Source organism: Gobius niger (assembly GCF_951799975.1).
Source record: "Gobius niger genome assembly, chromosome: 4".
NCBI lineage: Eukaryota > Metazoa > Chordata > Actinopteri > Gobiiformes > Gobiidae > Gobius > Gobius niger.
Genome location: NC_136855.1, coordinates 37,506,938 through 37,521,268, shown reverse-complemented (window position 1 = coordinate 37,521,268; position 14,331 = coordinate 37,506,938). Strand labels below are relative to the sequence as shown.

General features: G+C 41.3%; 1 protein-coding gene across 1 annotated transcript in view; it reads left to right on the top strand.

Annotated features, from left to right (window-relative positions):
- The window catches only part of madd (MAP-kinase activating death domain), a 107,617-nt gene that overhangs the window by 17,186 nt on the left and 76,100 nt on the right, over nt 1-14,331 (top strand). Inside the window, exons 4-5 of the mRNA XM_079554793.1 lie at nt 6,067-6,370; nt 11,556-11,687. Coding sequence (XP_079410919.1) covers nt 6,067-6,370; nt 11,556-11,687 — 436 coding nt within the window. The remainder of the gene's footprint in view (nt 1-6,066; nt 6,371-11,555; nt 11,688-14,331) is intronic.

Here is a 14,331-nt window from a genome sequence, read left to right as displayed (position 1 = left end):
GTCAGTTATTGAACGATAAGTCGATTTAGTAATTATTGTGACAGCCCGACAAATAACTTCAGTAACGATGATTAATCACAGCCTCTCTCCCTGCATGGTTATGAATGCAGAACAGATTGTGTCCTTGGCCTCATGTTTATGTAAGGAAGGGCTGAAACACTTCATTTACACTGCACTACGTCTACTATAACACGGGTAGGCGAGGTTTCTTGGTGGAGGGGCCGATTTTCTTTATTGTAAATAGACCGAGGGCCGAAACCGCTCATTATTAGCCCAAAGTAAAGCACAACACTGGAAAAATGACCGTCTTAAATAAGATAAATGACTTGAAATTGCTTAAATTAAAGTTCTTCTATGTTCAATTTGAGTCGGTTTGAACTAATCCAAGATACAAATGCTATAGCGCCAATGGAACAAGAATAAAACCCACTTGAAATCAGACAAATAATTGTTTTTCACATGAAATGACACACACTTTTCTGAATTAAGAGAATAACTTCTACTGGAGGTTCAATCTCATCTAAAACCAGACCAAATCTACTCAAACCTTAGATTTAATCTGTTAATTCAAGTATATCATTTCTTCCTTAAAGGGATATTTCAGGATTTTTGACATAGGGCCTCATTTCCTAGTTTTCCAGAGTGTTGCTGATTTCTGGACATGTTTTTTTTTTCGTAATTCATGCGGTTTTTATAATTGAAGAGTTTCGTGGCGCTAGGCTAGTGCAAGGCTAGCGCATTTCTATGGTATCAGCTAGCCTGCCTTAAAAACAGTCTGACCCGCTTTTGAACCATTTTGCATGTAAAATACCTTATATTTGAGCAGCATCAGCTTCGTGGTTGTATAAGCTACGCAGCGGCGGAGTGATCTGCTAGAAAATAGTCCCTCAAAATGCGATCATTCATGTGATGCAGGTCAGATATACTCCAAAAATTATTCTATGGACACAGACATTTATATGGTTAGTCTGGTGTTATAAGTGATTTGCCTCAGGTGCTCTGTGGAGCGGGTCAGACTGTTTTTAATGCAGGCTAGCTGATACCATAGAAATGTGCTAGCCTTGCACTAGCCTAGCGCCACGTAACTCTTCAAATATAAAAACCGCATGAATTACGAAAAAAATATCTCCAGAAATCAACAACACTCTGGATAACTAGGAAATGAGGCCCTATGTCAAAAATCCTGAAATATCCCTTTAAGGAAGAAATGATATACTTGAATTAAGAGATTAAATCTAAGGTTTGAGTAGATTTGGTCTGGTTTTAGATGATTAAAACCTCCAGTAGTAGTTATTCTCTTAATTCAGAAAAGTGTGTGTCAAAAATCCTGATATAACCCTTTAAAACGATTATTCTTTTTCCATTGTACTTCTTTCAAATGCCAGTGTGTACATAGTATATGACCTAATTGGGTGTATTGACAGTATTTCATTTTTTTCCCCTCTCATTTAGCTCGAATAATGTTAAAAGTTCTCTTTAATTTGTCTAATAATGTTTCTCAAAATCATCTTGAGGGCCCGAGGTTCTTTGCTGAAGGCCGGATTTGGCCCCCTGGCCTGACGTTGCCTATCCCTGTACTATAAGTTTGCTAAACCTACGATAATAACAAAAGAAAATTTGAGTTTCAGCTTCATATTAACCTCTTAACTCCCGCCTGAACCGAGAGGATCTTTTTCCTCACGTCATCGGATTTTTTTTCTATTATTTTTTTGTTGGGTATTCAACTCATTTTTGTCACTTTTTTTTTGTTGTCATTTTGTATCACTTTTGTCACATTTTTTTGTCAAATTTTAATCAATTTTTTCAATTTTTTTTGTCACTTTTTTTATCACATTTTAGTCACATTTTAGTATTTTTTTTGTCCCATTTTGTCCCATTTTTGTCATTTTTTTGTCACATTCTTGTCATTTTTTCATCCATTTTTTTTCAATTTCTTGTGACATTTTTGTGACATTTTTGCCACTTTTTCATCCATTTTTTGTCACTTTTTTATCAATGTTTTCTCACTTTTTTGTCACATTTCCATCATTGTTTTCGTCTCAGTTTTGTTGCTATTTTCACAGCTTTTTTTCCAGAAGCTTTTGGACTGGGGTAAAGCCAAACTGGAGAAAATGTGCTCGGTTCAGGTGGGAGTTAAGGGGTTAAGGGATAAATACTAGCTCAGTTTTAGACGGATGTTGGTGAGACTTTTCTTTACTGCACAGTAGTGGCAGGTTTTGCACGGATAGATAAAGGGTTTTTACACATGTGAATCACTAAACCCTTGAAAGCCAAGCAGAGAGAATGTGTTTTTCGATTACATGGGCGTTCGCGGTGGCGGTGACAGAGGAGGAGGAGGGTAATGGCTGGGAGCAGATCTCTGACAGATTGAGGTCTGCCCCTTCGGAGCGTCTGCAGCTGGTGGGAGGTTCCACAGGACTAATGACCGAGCCGCACACTGAGCTAACATCCAATCTGCTTCTAATGGCGCCGTATGTGACGCATCAATATTTCAACCCCCAACAGTCTCTCGAAATTTCTATCAGATTTCCAACGGTTTCTTTGTCAAAGTACAGTCCCGATCAAAAGTTTAAGACCAGGGGAAAGATGGGGAGGAAAAAAGTAGCATAGTTGGATTTGATCAAAGTTCCAAGTAGGACTTCAATATGCAACAAAATAAATGGGAGTGAGAGAAAAAAAGAAGATTCTATATGTTTTCAGGTTCTAGAATGTGATGATTTCACACTCCCATGTGGGCGGCAGGAGCCAGTCTTTCCTATTTCCAGTCTATTTGCTTTTTATTTTTCTGATAGCCCACATTTGCATTTGATTCTATCTATGCAAATAACATGCTATCTTAAAGAGGGGGTATTATGCTTTTTTTCAGTCACATTGCACCAGTCTATATCACACTACAATGATGACGAAACCTTCTGTTGGTCTGTAAATGCAGTAAAATAGAATAACTGCCTTGTATAAAATGTCTCTCTCAAAATGGCTGTAGTGAATGTCTTGAAATAGGCCTCTGTCTCTTTAAGAACCTCTGAGCCTTTCCGACACGCCCCCTCCACACGCTGTCTGTGGCATCAGTGGGGAGGGGGTTCTGCTGAGGAGCAGTGGTTGGTTACTCGGCTGGTGACGAAAGCTCGGAGGCGTCTCCAGGAGGTGGGGGCGTTCCTAGGAGGACTCAGGCAAACCTATCCCTAAAATGGCCGCCATCAGAGTTTTTACAGATTACTCAAAAATACGTGAATGTGCCACTTGATTTTGCATAATACCCCCCTTTAAGGATGTAAAACCCTTCACCACACACTTTACACACTTTTCTCACTGCCTGCCCGCTGCGGTGTGCGCTGATGTGTTGACGGTCCACAGAGATCCTCTCTGCAGCGAGAAGAGGCTCACTCTGCGACTGGCCAATCAGGATGCAGAACACAATGTGCTTATGTTAAAAAGCTGCAAAATTTAACTAAAAATAAATCCCAGAAACAGCGAGACCGCGAAAGGTTAAAGCCACACTGCGGAACGCTCCAGGTAGTTCCTTTGATTTCAAGAAACATTTAACAGAACAAAAATGCATCAGCCAGAAACTGACTACGCAAAATGAAGCATTTAAAAGCCGTCCTAAAGTAAAAACCTGATTAACTTCTGCTTGTCAATGCAAACGGCCTTATCTCCATGGAGACGAGCGGGTGATGTCCCGCCCCCGCAAAGTTAGGTCAGGTCTGATAAAGGTGAGCACGCTAACAACAAAAAATACTTTACTATTATATTAATACTTGTATCACATTATTAAATGGTTTAAAATTGTGATTCTATTTATGTTATCTAATGTTTATACTAAGCTTTTTTATCTCCTACGACCTCGTGGAAACGGGATATTTTATTTACTGCGGAGAATGTACTGAACTTTAGTGTGAACTCTTTGTCAAACATTGATGCCACAAACATCCTCGTGTCCTTCTCTTGATCCGTGTCCCATTTTTGAGTCCGTCTCTGCCAGTGAGTCCGTGCTCAGTGATGCAGTACATGGATGCTGCATATTCAGACTTGATGAAGACTTCTTGGACACTAAAGAACGGGTCAGAAATCGTCCTAGTCTTTCAGTTCACGCCATGTTTTATCTGGTTTCCTTGCACTGGTTTATGAGTAATCTGAGCCCGGTGAATCACGGCTTTAGATGGCTGCATCATCAAGAATTGTCGACTGACCTCTTTCTATGAGCGAGGTCAGTCGAAGGCGCTGTAATTGTCCTTATAATTATCCGTAATTTACTTCCGTTCAATCCCAGGTGGTGACTTTTCGACCAGGACGCGGACATTATACAGAAATCAATGCGTGTCATTTTGACGCTGCACAAAGAGGCAGATTCAGGAGGAATTTTCGCAGATGAATCGACTCTGTGCGTAACGTTAGAATAAAGCTAAAGAATAAAGCAGCTACACAACACTGTCCCAGTCCAGAAGACTCTTAGTACTTTGCATGAGGAACATGATTAAAGAGGCACATTTTAAGTATCATTGTAATACTATGAGACACATGTCCGCTCTAAGGCAAGGCAAGTTTATTTGTAGAGCACAATTCATGCACAAGGCAATTCAAAGTGCTTCCAACTTTTCTGGAGTTTGAAAGATAAATCACCCCAAAAGCCCTTTTCTATTTAGAGTAGGGGTGGGACTTTAACTTGTTCGATAATTAATTACAGAAGTCCCGTTTTCTGTTTCCCAGAAGCCTCATGGTGTTTCCTGGCAAACAGAAAACGGGACGACTTATGATTTTATTTTAAAAATGTCTTGTTCTAGCCACTCTGCCATAAGGCCAGATTTGTGCAATTGGTTGCACTAAAAATCAGGAAGCTGAACTCCCTGTTAGGGCTGCTCAATTATAGAAAAAATAATAATCACGATTATTTTAGTAATAAACCAAATCTACTCAAACCTTAGATTTAATCTCTTGATTCAAGTATATCATTTCTTCCTTAAAGGGATATTTCAGGATTTTTGACATAGGGCCTCATTTCCTAGTTATCCAGAGTGTTGCTGATACCTGGAGATATTTTTTTTTGTAATTCATGCAGTGGATTAATAAAACACATGCTTTTCCTTCAGAGCTATAACACAAGCATTGACACAATATGGAAAAAAGCAGTTCAGACACAGGGGAGCACAGGTTTGTTTGTGATTACCTCCCATTAGTAGTAGAGTGGAGTTTCAAGTGTCCACCTGAAAATGAATCCTACTACACTTGACATAGGGCCTCATTTCCTAGTTATCCAGAGTGTTGCTGATTTCTGGAGATATATTTTTTGTAATTCATGCAGTTCTTATGTTTGAAGAGTTTCGTGGCGCTAGGCTAATGCAAGGCTAGCACATTTCTATGGTATCAGCTAGCCTGCATTAAAAACAGCCTGACCCGCTCCACAGAGCACCTGAGGCAAATCACTTATAACACCAGACTAACCATATAAATGTCTGTGTTGATAGAGTAAGCTTAAAATACCTTATATTTGAGCAGCATCAGCTTCCTGGTTGTATAAGCTACGCAGCGGCGGAGTGATCTGCTGGAAAATAGTCCCTCAAAATGCGATCATTCCTGTGATGCAGGTCAGTTATATTCCAAACATTACTCTATGGACACAAACATTTATATGGTTAGTCTGGTGTTATAATTGATTTGCCTCAGGTGCTCTGTGGAGCGGGTCAGGCTGTTTTTAATGCAGGCTAGCTGATACCATAGAAATGCACTAGCCTTGCGTTAGCCTAGCGCCACGAAACTCTTCAAACAAAAGAACTGCATGAATTACAAAAAAAATATCTCCAGGAATCAGCAACACTCTGGATAACTAGGAAATGAGGCCCTATGTCAAAAATCCTGAAATATCCCTTTAACATTTTTAAACTCTGTATAGTCCCTTTAATGTTTATGGTATGGCGACATGTCAAAAAGTTAAAGGGGGCTCATACATATGCATACCACTGTACATGTTATTTGGGTTCTGTCTTGTCGTGTTTAAAACTCAAATCTCTTATCACGTTGGCGACGTCCAGCACCATCGGGGGCTCATGTGTCACTTCCATGTCTTGGCAGGGACACCATGTGGAGGGTGTTCACGGGCGCCCTGTCCCTGGAGGAGAAAGGCAGCCAGCTCCTGTCCGACCTGCGGGACATGGAGTCGTGGATCTACCGGCTGCTGCGCTCCCCGGTGCCTGTGGCGGGGCAGCGGCGCGTGGACGTGGAGGTCCTGCCCCACGAGATGAAGAGGGCCCTCACCTTCGCCCTGCCCGACAACTCGCGCTTCTCCATGGTGGACTTCCCCCTGCACCTGCCCCTGGAGCTGCTGGGCGTGGACGCCTGCCTGCAGGTGCTCAGCTGTGTGCTGCTGGAGCACAAGGTGAGATCCACAACTGTTTCCAGCTCCATTTCCTTGAGCTAGGGTTGACTCACTGTGGGCAAAAGCTCTTTATTATTGGATAGTGATTGATAGATCAAGGGTCGAAATAGTAACTTGAGACCCTTGTAAATCCAGTAAGTGATAATCTTTACCTTTGCCACTAATTTTCAAGTGATATTTGTGCGTAATTGACCTTGTAGTGACCGAGCTGTATGAGTGGTCAGCATGGCGCCTTTACTTTCCATCACAGTGGTCTCTTGGACGCTCCAGGATCAATTGTTTTGTAGGTTTTCGATTGATTGTTTGGAAACCTTTCAAAAAGTTGATCCTGGAGCGTACTCAGGGTTTGGAAATAGTTTCATTTGCAAAAATGTATTGCTTGAATTTCTCTATGGTACATATTTAATGTAGTTTTAAGAGACTAGAAGCAAGTTGGTCATTCTATACTCGCTACTGCCAACTCCGGTCTTATATGTAACTGCAGCTTCTATATTAAAGGAATAGGCCACCGTTTTTACATACTGAGATACGTTCTTACTTAGCTTTGACGAGTTCTTTAGGACCTGTCTGATCTTCCCCCGTGCCTTCAGTCACGTAAACACAGCGCAGACGGCGTTAGCATTTAGCCTCTCCCCCTCTTCTCTATAGCTCCAAAACAGGTCAAGATAGAAGCTACCAAGCTCTTCCACATTTTCCCTATTTAAATATGGTTACGTGAAGTGTTCCACTACAAAGTATAATTACACAAAATTAAACAATGTGGATTTTCTAAGCGGATAAAAGGGGGGACTATATTGTAAGGCGTAATAATACCAGGAGTAGTTCGAAATCCGCGCAGTAATCTTCACTTTACTGTGCGGCATATCACCAGAATGATTGACAATTAGGAGGACCAATCGTCTTGATGATCCACCCGGAAATAGAACATCCTCCGCTATACCTTTAAGTACGAGATTTAAAAAATTCTTATTACGAAAACCAGCCTGGTTTCTTTAATTGTGACTAACCCAGCGTTATCTCAAGAGGAGTATCTAGCCTAGTCTAGTGTTTAAAACCAGGCGTTAAAGTTGTTTTTAACATGTCTAAAGTGCAATGCTTTTCAATGGGGCACTAGCGGCGATATGGAGGAACTACAGCAATGGCGGCCACTAGTGTCGTGGTCATAAAGCAGAGCAGCCAGCGGCCATTGGACAGGATGATATTGTGATTCTGTCAGTCATACAGTGTCAACATGACTGGAAGTTACTGACTGTTTTTTATTGATTTATGTTTATTAAAGTTTTGTTAACAAAGCAGTTCTTTAAAAGCACACGGAGCTGCTCTTTAGGGCGATCCCAGCCACACTGGTCTGACTGTGGACAGAAGGATTACACTGAGCGTATTGTGTATATGTGACTCGTGTTACTGCTGTATTTGCTCACCTGTCGGCACGTCTCTATGGCTCATTTGAGTCTTTTTTTACAATTATTCGCACAATTAGCACAATGTATTCATTTATGTAATATATATTCATCATTAACAGCAGCTACCGGTCAAAAGTTTGAAACAGATTTAATGCTTTTCTTTGTTTTGAACAGTTTTTACATTGTTCATTTCTCAGTGAAGACCTTTAACTATGAATGAGCACATGGGATTATGTTGGGGGAGGGAGGGGGGTGAAATGACTCAAAATATGTTTTATATTTTAGATTCTTCAAAATTGCCGACCTTTATTCTTGGCATTTTCTGAATGAGCTTCGTAAGGTCGTCCCGAAATAGTTTAACCGTCTGTGAAGTCGAGAGCATTTCTGTGACGACGTCGTGACGCTCACTGAGAAAATGTCAAAAGTACAAGGCCGCGATCAAAGCGATTTTTAAGAATCTATTTCACCTTTTTTGGTTTAAAGGAACAGGCCACCGTTTTTCCATACTGAGATATGTTCTTACCTTAGCTTTGATGAGTTCTTTAGGACCTGTCTGATCTTCACCCGTGCCTTCAGTCACGTAAACACAGCGCAGACGGCGTTAGCATTTAGCCTCTCCCTCTCTCGTCTATAGCTCCAAAACAGGTCAAGATAGAAGCTACCAAGCTCTTCCACGTTTTCCCTATTTAAATATGGTTACGTGAAGTGTTACACTACAAAGTATAATTACACAAAATTAAACAATGTGGATTTTCTAAGTGGATTAAAGGGGGAACTATATTGTAAGGCGTAATAATACCAGGAGTAATTTGGCATCCGCACAGTAAAGTGAAGATTACTGCGCGGATTTCGAACTACTCCTGGTATTATTACGTATTATTACTATTTTTCCCCCTTTTTTCCCCACACATTTTTTTCTTTCTTCTTCTTTGTCAGCTCTGTGATGAACAGAAGTGAAATAGATTACGATCAAAATCTTGTGAAGAGTCACAATCTGGACATTTTCTATATGTATATTGTGGTTTCTTTTCTTTTTTTTTTTTTTAGTCTGGCCGGGCGTCAGACAAAGCAGAGCGGCTTCCCATGGACAGATCGAAACAGTTTAGATTTTAACATTTCTCTGAGTTTTTAAATGGTTAGAATTGATCCAAGGACAACTGAGAAACAAAAAGCGATCGATAACACGCGGTGTTTCAAAACGTGTCAACAATGTTGTCGTTGGAAATTTACTTTAAACTGAGACATTTAGGCATTTGCCTCATCCCGTAACGTTGGTGTCCGTCCAGAGAGGATAGAGGAAGAGAGAGGAGTAAATCAGAAAGGAGAGAGTTTCATAAAACACACATTTTCTCTGTGATTTTGATCAAATTTAGTCTCAATTTGGCTAAGATTTCTCAGGAACCGAGGCAGGTAGAATTAAACTGTTTTCACCTACGGAGAGCTTAGAGTCTCCCCTTTCAAACGAGCCACAGCATGTGTCCATAGCTATATCATAGAATACGCTGTGGTGCTACAAACATCATGAAACATGGTCTGGATTGTTGGCACTCAACAGCTATATCCCCAAAGCAGCGTGGCCTCAATGTGTTAAAAGATTAGCAAAAAATTAGGGAAATAAATTGGAAAACGAGGAAAAATTGGGGCAAAATAAGAAAAATGTGTAAAAAATTTGGCAAAATAATAATTTATTTGAGCTGTAACAACCAAGTCACTTCCTTTAACGCTCAAAAGCATCAAAAACTGGCTAAAAAAATAATGTTTTTTCTCGATACTTTCATTTTTTCAATGCCTTTTTTCCCGGTATAAGAACTTTTTCCCGATACCAGGCTGGTATCTATTAATGGTACTCGGCCCTATATATGCCCGCTTCCAAGAGTCACAGCTTGGTAACAATATAGTACATTCAGGAAATGTTATACCATTTTACTTATTCATATGTCATTGTCTCTTGTATCCTGGGTCTGTAGTTGTTGTTTTTAACGCATTATTGTCGGGTAATAAGAGTTACCTGCATGTCCTTCGTAGTTAGAAATCCAAACTTTCTGAAGCTACGGTTACGCTGACACGAGTGAGAAGTGGATTTGTCCGAGTTCACAGTGACACAGACAAACCACACGCCGATGGAAGACAACCCGGTGGCACAAAAGGAGACGCAAATGCTCCTGAATTATGCAAGTCCCCTATTCAAGCCTCCGCTCCCACTTAAACGCACTTCCAAAAGCCGACGTTTCCCGCGGCGGCTCGTGAGACTGATCAGACTGAGACACGATCAAGTTGGTTTAGTCTGAGTGCTTTTCAGTCATCAGGCAGATTGGCAGAAAAATGGAGGAAATCGGGCCGAGTCCATTGCTCTATTTACACACTTTTATTACATTTGTCAAAGTCTGTCCCTGAGTGCTGCTTTTAGAGCTACTATACCAAACGTGCTGTCGTTATTAAGCACTAAAAACTGCACTCGAGCCGTTTTGTTTTATTCTACAGTAGAGGCTGATTATTTTTTACCGTGTGCACTTTGGAAAAACTCTGCCAAATTTGTTTTTAGAGCTACATTTGGGTCTTTAGCCATGCTCTTGTGGCTCTTTGGGTATTTATTAATGCTGGCAATTGAGATTTGATTAACCGAGATTAATCACAATGTATTAGAGATTTGCATTAACAGTCTTTAGTTTAAAGGCTGATCATGGGACTTTAAAATCCTCAAGTTTACAGCATTTCCTTGTTTTGCAGTTTTATGAGACAATGGAAGATTTTGTGTGTGTTAAATTAGGGCTGTCACGGTATGAAAAGTTTACCTCACGGTTATTGTGACCAAAATTATCACGGTTTTCGGTATTATCGCGGTATTTTTTTTAATGTGTGTTGATATGTTCAGAAAGCATTGATCGTCCTACACAAACTGAAATAGCTTCAAAAAAGTTTACAGTGCTTAGTATAGTTAAAACAAAATACAGACAAAGGCTTATCAAAAGTGCAACCTTTCACATCACAGTAAAGGAACTCGAACGGTGTGTTGTTGATCGTTTCGAGGTTATTACATGTACTATTTATCGCGCCAGAAACAAAGAAGAATATTATTGAACAAGATAAACCGTCTGTATCAGGAAAATTGTTCTCAGTTTGTGTCCGTCCAGTGAGCTTTCGCTTTGCAGCTTTGGGAAATGCCATCAGACAGTGATCATTGTTAAAATCATAAAACTGCGGCGAGAGTGAATTGGCCACCGGGAGCCCTGTTACGCATAGTGCCATCGTGCGGAGGTATCCGGACACGGCTTATGTACTGGCGGTGGCGCTGCAGCCGCACTGTGGGGCGACTCGTTACATTCTCCCTCAACCCAAATTCCCACATCAGCATTTCAGCTAAAAAAACTAACGTTAGCTTCCTGCTATAGAGCTGTGGGAGACGGTCACGCAGGAGAGTCAGATTCGAAGGATTGCTGCTTTAGAGACACTTTTTCCTGCACGCTCCACAAACAGGAAAACTGTCTCTTTCAGCTGTCCTTCAGCTTTATTAAAATACACAAAATATGCCCAGAATTCAGCTTGGTCCTCTCTGAAGGCTGATAGATCCTTCGCGCTGTCGTGTCGGACACAACATTTTTCCCGGGGTTTACCGCTACACAGGTAACCGTGACGTCCCTATGTTAAATGATGCTGGAGGAACACATTTGTTTTTTATTTGAGCTGAAGTTTGTATATAAAGTCTAAGTTCATGGATCATCCTCATGTTTTTGTCTTTGCTTCATCATTCCTGACATGACTGACCTGTTCGTTGTGTCCGTCAGGTGATCCTCCAGTCCAGAGACTACAACGCCCTGTCCATGAGTGTGATGGCCTTCGTCGCGATGATCTACCCCCTGGAGTACATGTTTCCGGTCATCCCCTTGTTACCCACGTGCATGGCCTCGGCTGAACAGGTACGTACATCGCAACGTAGGACCTTTAAACACGCTCTTGTTTTTATGCCGTGTCTTAAGCTAAAGCATCGGCCCGACCGTTTAGACTCCGTTTATCTCAGGTCACAGACGTAAGGTCTTCTCTCTCTGCCTGGGCCAAGCAGTTATTGCTCACAAACAGTCTCACTTTTCTGTGTCTGTTACCATGGAAACTGGGCTTTTCGGTGATTTTTTTTTTTTTGTGTGATGAAAAGTGCAGCTATACAATGCTTTATTCAGGCTGAGAAAATTATATCTGTGTGAGGAAAATGAAACCGTTAATGTGCTGAACTGAAGCCCTTTTTTTCTGAGCGTATGAAAACCCTCCTGGACATGCTTTGTGCGAGAGCAGAAACGTAAGTCCAGGTTGGATTTTTATGATGGCGTCCACCTCATTATTGGGGCCGCTGATGTAGAGACGATTACTGATACAACTTCCTGTGAGATAGTTTTTTCCTTTATTCACATACATACCGTAAATTCTCTAATACTGGCCTGTGTTCCATTAGCGGCCGGGTCTCTGACAGAGGCCGGGTCTCTGACAGTGGCCGGGTTCGCGGCTGGCGGAGGCAAATTAAAGCCGGTCTCTAAAACAGGCCGGGGCTTTTATTAGAATCTATAGCGGTAGAAATATTCCCCAACTTAGGAATTTGTCTCATACTCGTGTAAATGAAAACTCACGTGCAGGAAGTAAACAAACGGGAACCCGGCCGAGGGGGGGCGCTGCGGAGGAGCTGATCCGAGCGTAACTTTGACACAGATTTAGACACTTTTCAAACCTCCTGTGACGATATTTGGAAACAGGGGGAGAGTTGTGTGACACTCCAGGGTTTTAAAGAGGGGGTATTATGCTTTTTTCAATCACATAGCACTAGTCTATATCACACTACAATGATGACGAAGCCTTCTGTTGGTCTGTAAATGCAGTAAATTAGAATAACTGCCTCGCATAAAATTGCTCTCTCAAAATGGCTGGTCGATTTTGCATAACACCCCCCCTTTAATAAAGTCTCCATCGCGTCTTCAAAGCACGTCCGTGTGCAGGTCAGTCCCACGCCTCAAAATAACTCCTCCCATCAGCGCGAGCGTCTCGTCTTCTCTCGGGTCAGTCTCATGATCGATCACAAACACAAACGCTCCGTCTAAACTCGCCTTTACACAAAATAACAACAAATAATCCGGTCCGCGGTAAAAACGAAACAGAAACCTGCAGTGACATTGATGTCAAAGCTCCGCTAACAGCAACGAAACACTTCCTGTTGTCCCGACAAAATAAAAAGTGACAATGTTGCAGCCGCTGGGAGAGGGTTTGAAATGTTAATTAATAAATGAACCTAATATTTTACACTACAAAAAGTAAATATCAAGCATTGGCTTAAATGACTTGAATTGAGGAAATGTTTCGTGTTTTGAGCGGTTTTCGCTAATTTAGACACTTTTCCTGATCGGACCAAGTTTACTTTGCTTGTTTGAGGACATTTGAGACCAGTTCTAGGGTAAATCTCGCTGAAATAAGAAAGTAAAATTGCCAATGAGATAAGACCAAGAAAATTTCCTGAAATAAGGACGAAATGTATCGAAACGAGTCAGAAACATCTCAGAACAAGTGAAATAATCTAGGACAAATGCCCAAGAACTTCTTAACTAGTCAAAACAACTAAAATTTGGATTATTATGCTCAAATTGAGATGTTTATACTGATCTAGTTAAATACATTTTGCAGTGTAGGTGCAAATGGACACACATCTCGTTTTTCTTCATTTTCCTGGTCGTCCGTAATTGTGGCCTGGTCCTAGATGTTCTTGAGTAAATAAAGGCCCCGGCCTATATTAGAGCATTTACGGTATAACACATATGACATTACAAAACAAAGATTAAGTTGACAAGACTTGTGTAGAGGTGTGGTGTGTTTCTAAATCTAGGACAATGCAGTTCTTACAGTATGGGCAGCTCGGTGGCTTGTGAGTTAGCTAATGTGGGGCAACATGGTGGGACAAGACAAGAAGAAGAAGAAGAAGAAGATCTTTATTTATATAGCGCCTTTCACAGACATATAGTCACAAAGTGCTTTACATGAGACAATTGTACATTCTCTCCATACTCAGTGGTGGAAAGCTACGTAAAAGACAACTGTAAAGGAATGTTAAAGGGAAACAAATACGTAGATTAATTTCTAAATGATCAGCCTCATGTCATGCTGTTTGCGGTTGAATTAAAAAAGTAATGTTACATTTGTGGCTCTGGAACATGCAGGGCCAGATCTTCCGCCTGGTGCAAGGACAGCGCTGCTTCAAACGTGAAGGTTGTGTGCGCAGCTGTTGCGCCACTGGCGACGGGGCGTCACTCATACAAAAAAGAAGAGGTCGAGAGCAGTGCCCTCCGATGGCAGCATCATATTCTTTTCCTTGTTATTGTGCTGCCTCGTGTTCTTCCTTTAGCATTATGGGTTTTTAAGCTCTCACAGGTCAAATTAAACCCCTTCTGGAACCGTCACCTTAACGTGGTGGAGGGGTTTGAGCACCCGAATGATCCAGGGAGCTCTGGTAGGGTCTCCCAGGGCATACAGGTCCTAGGTGACGGGTCAGACAAAGAGCGATTCAGAAGCCCCTTATGAGAGACCAACAGG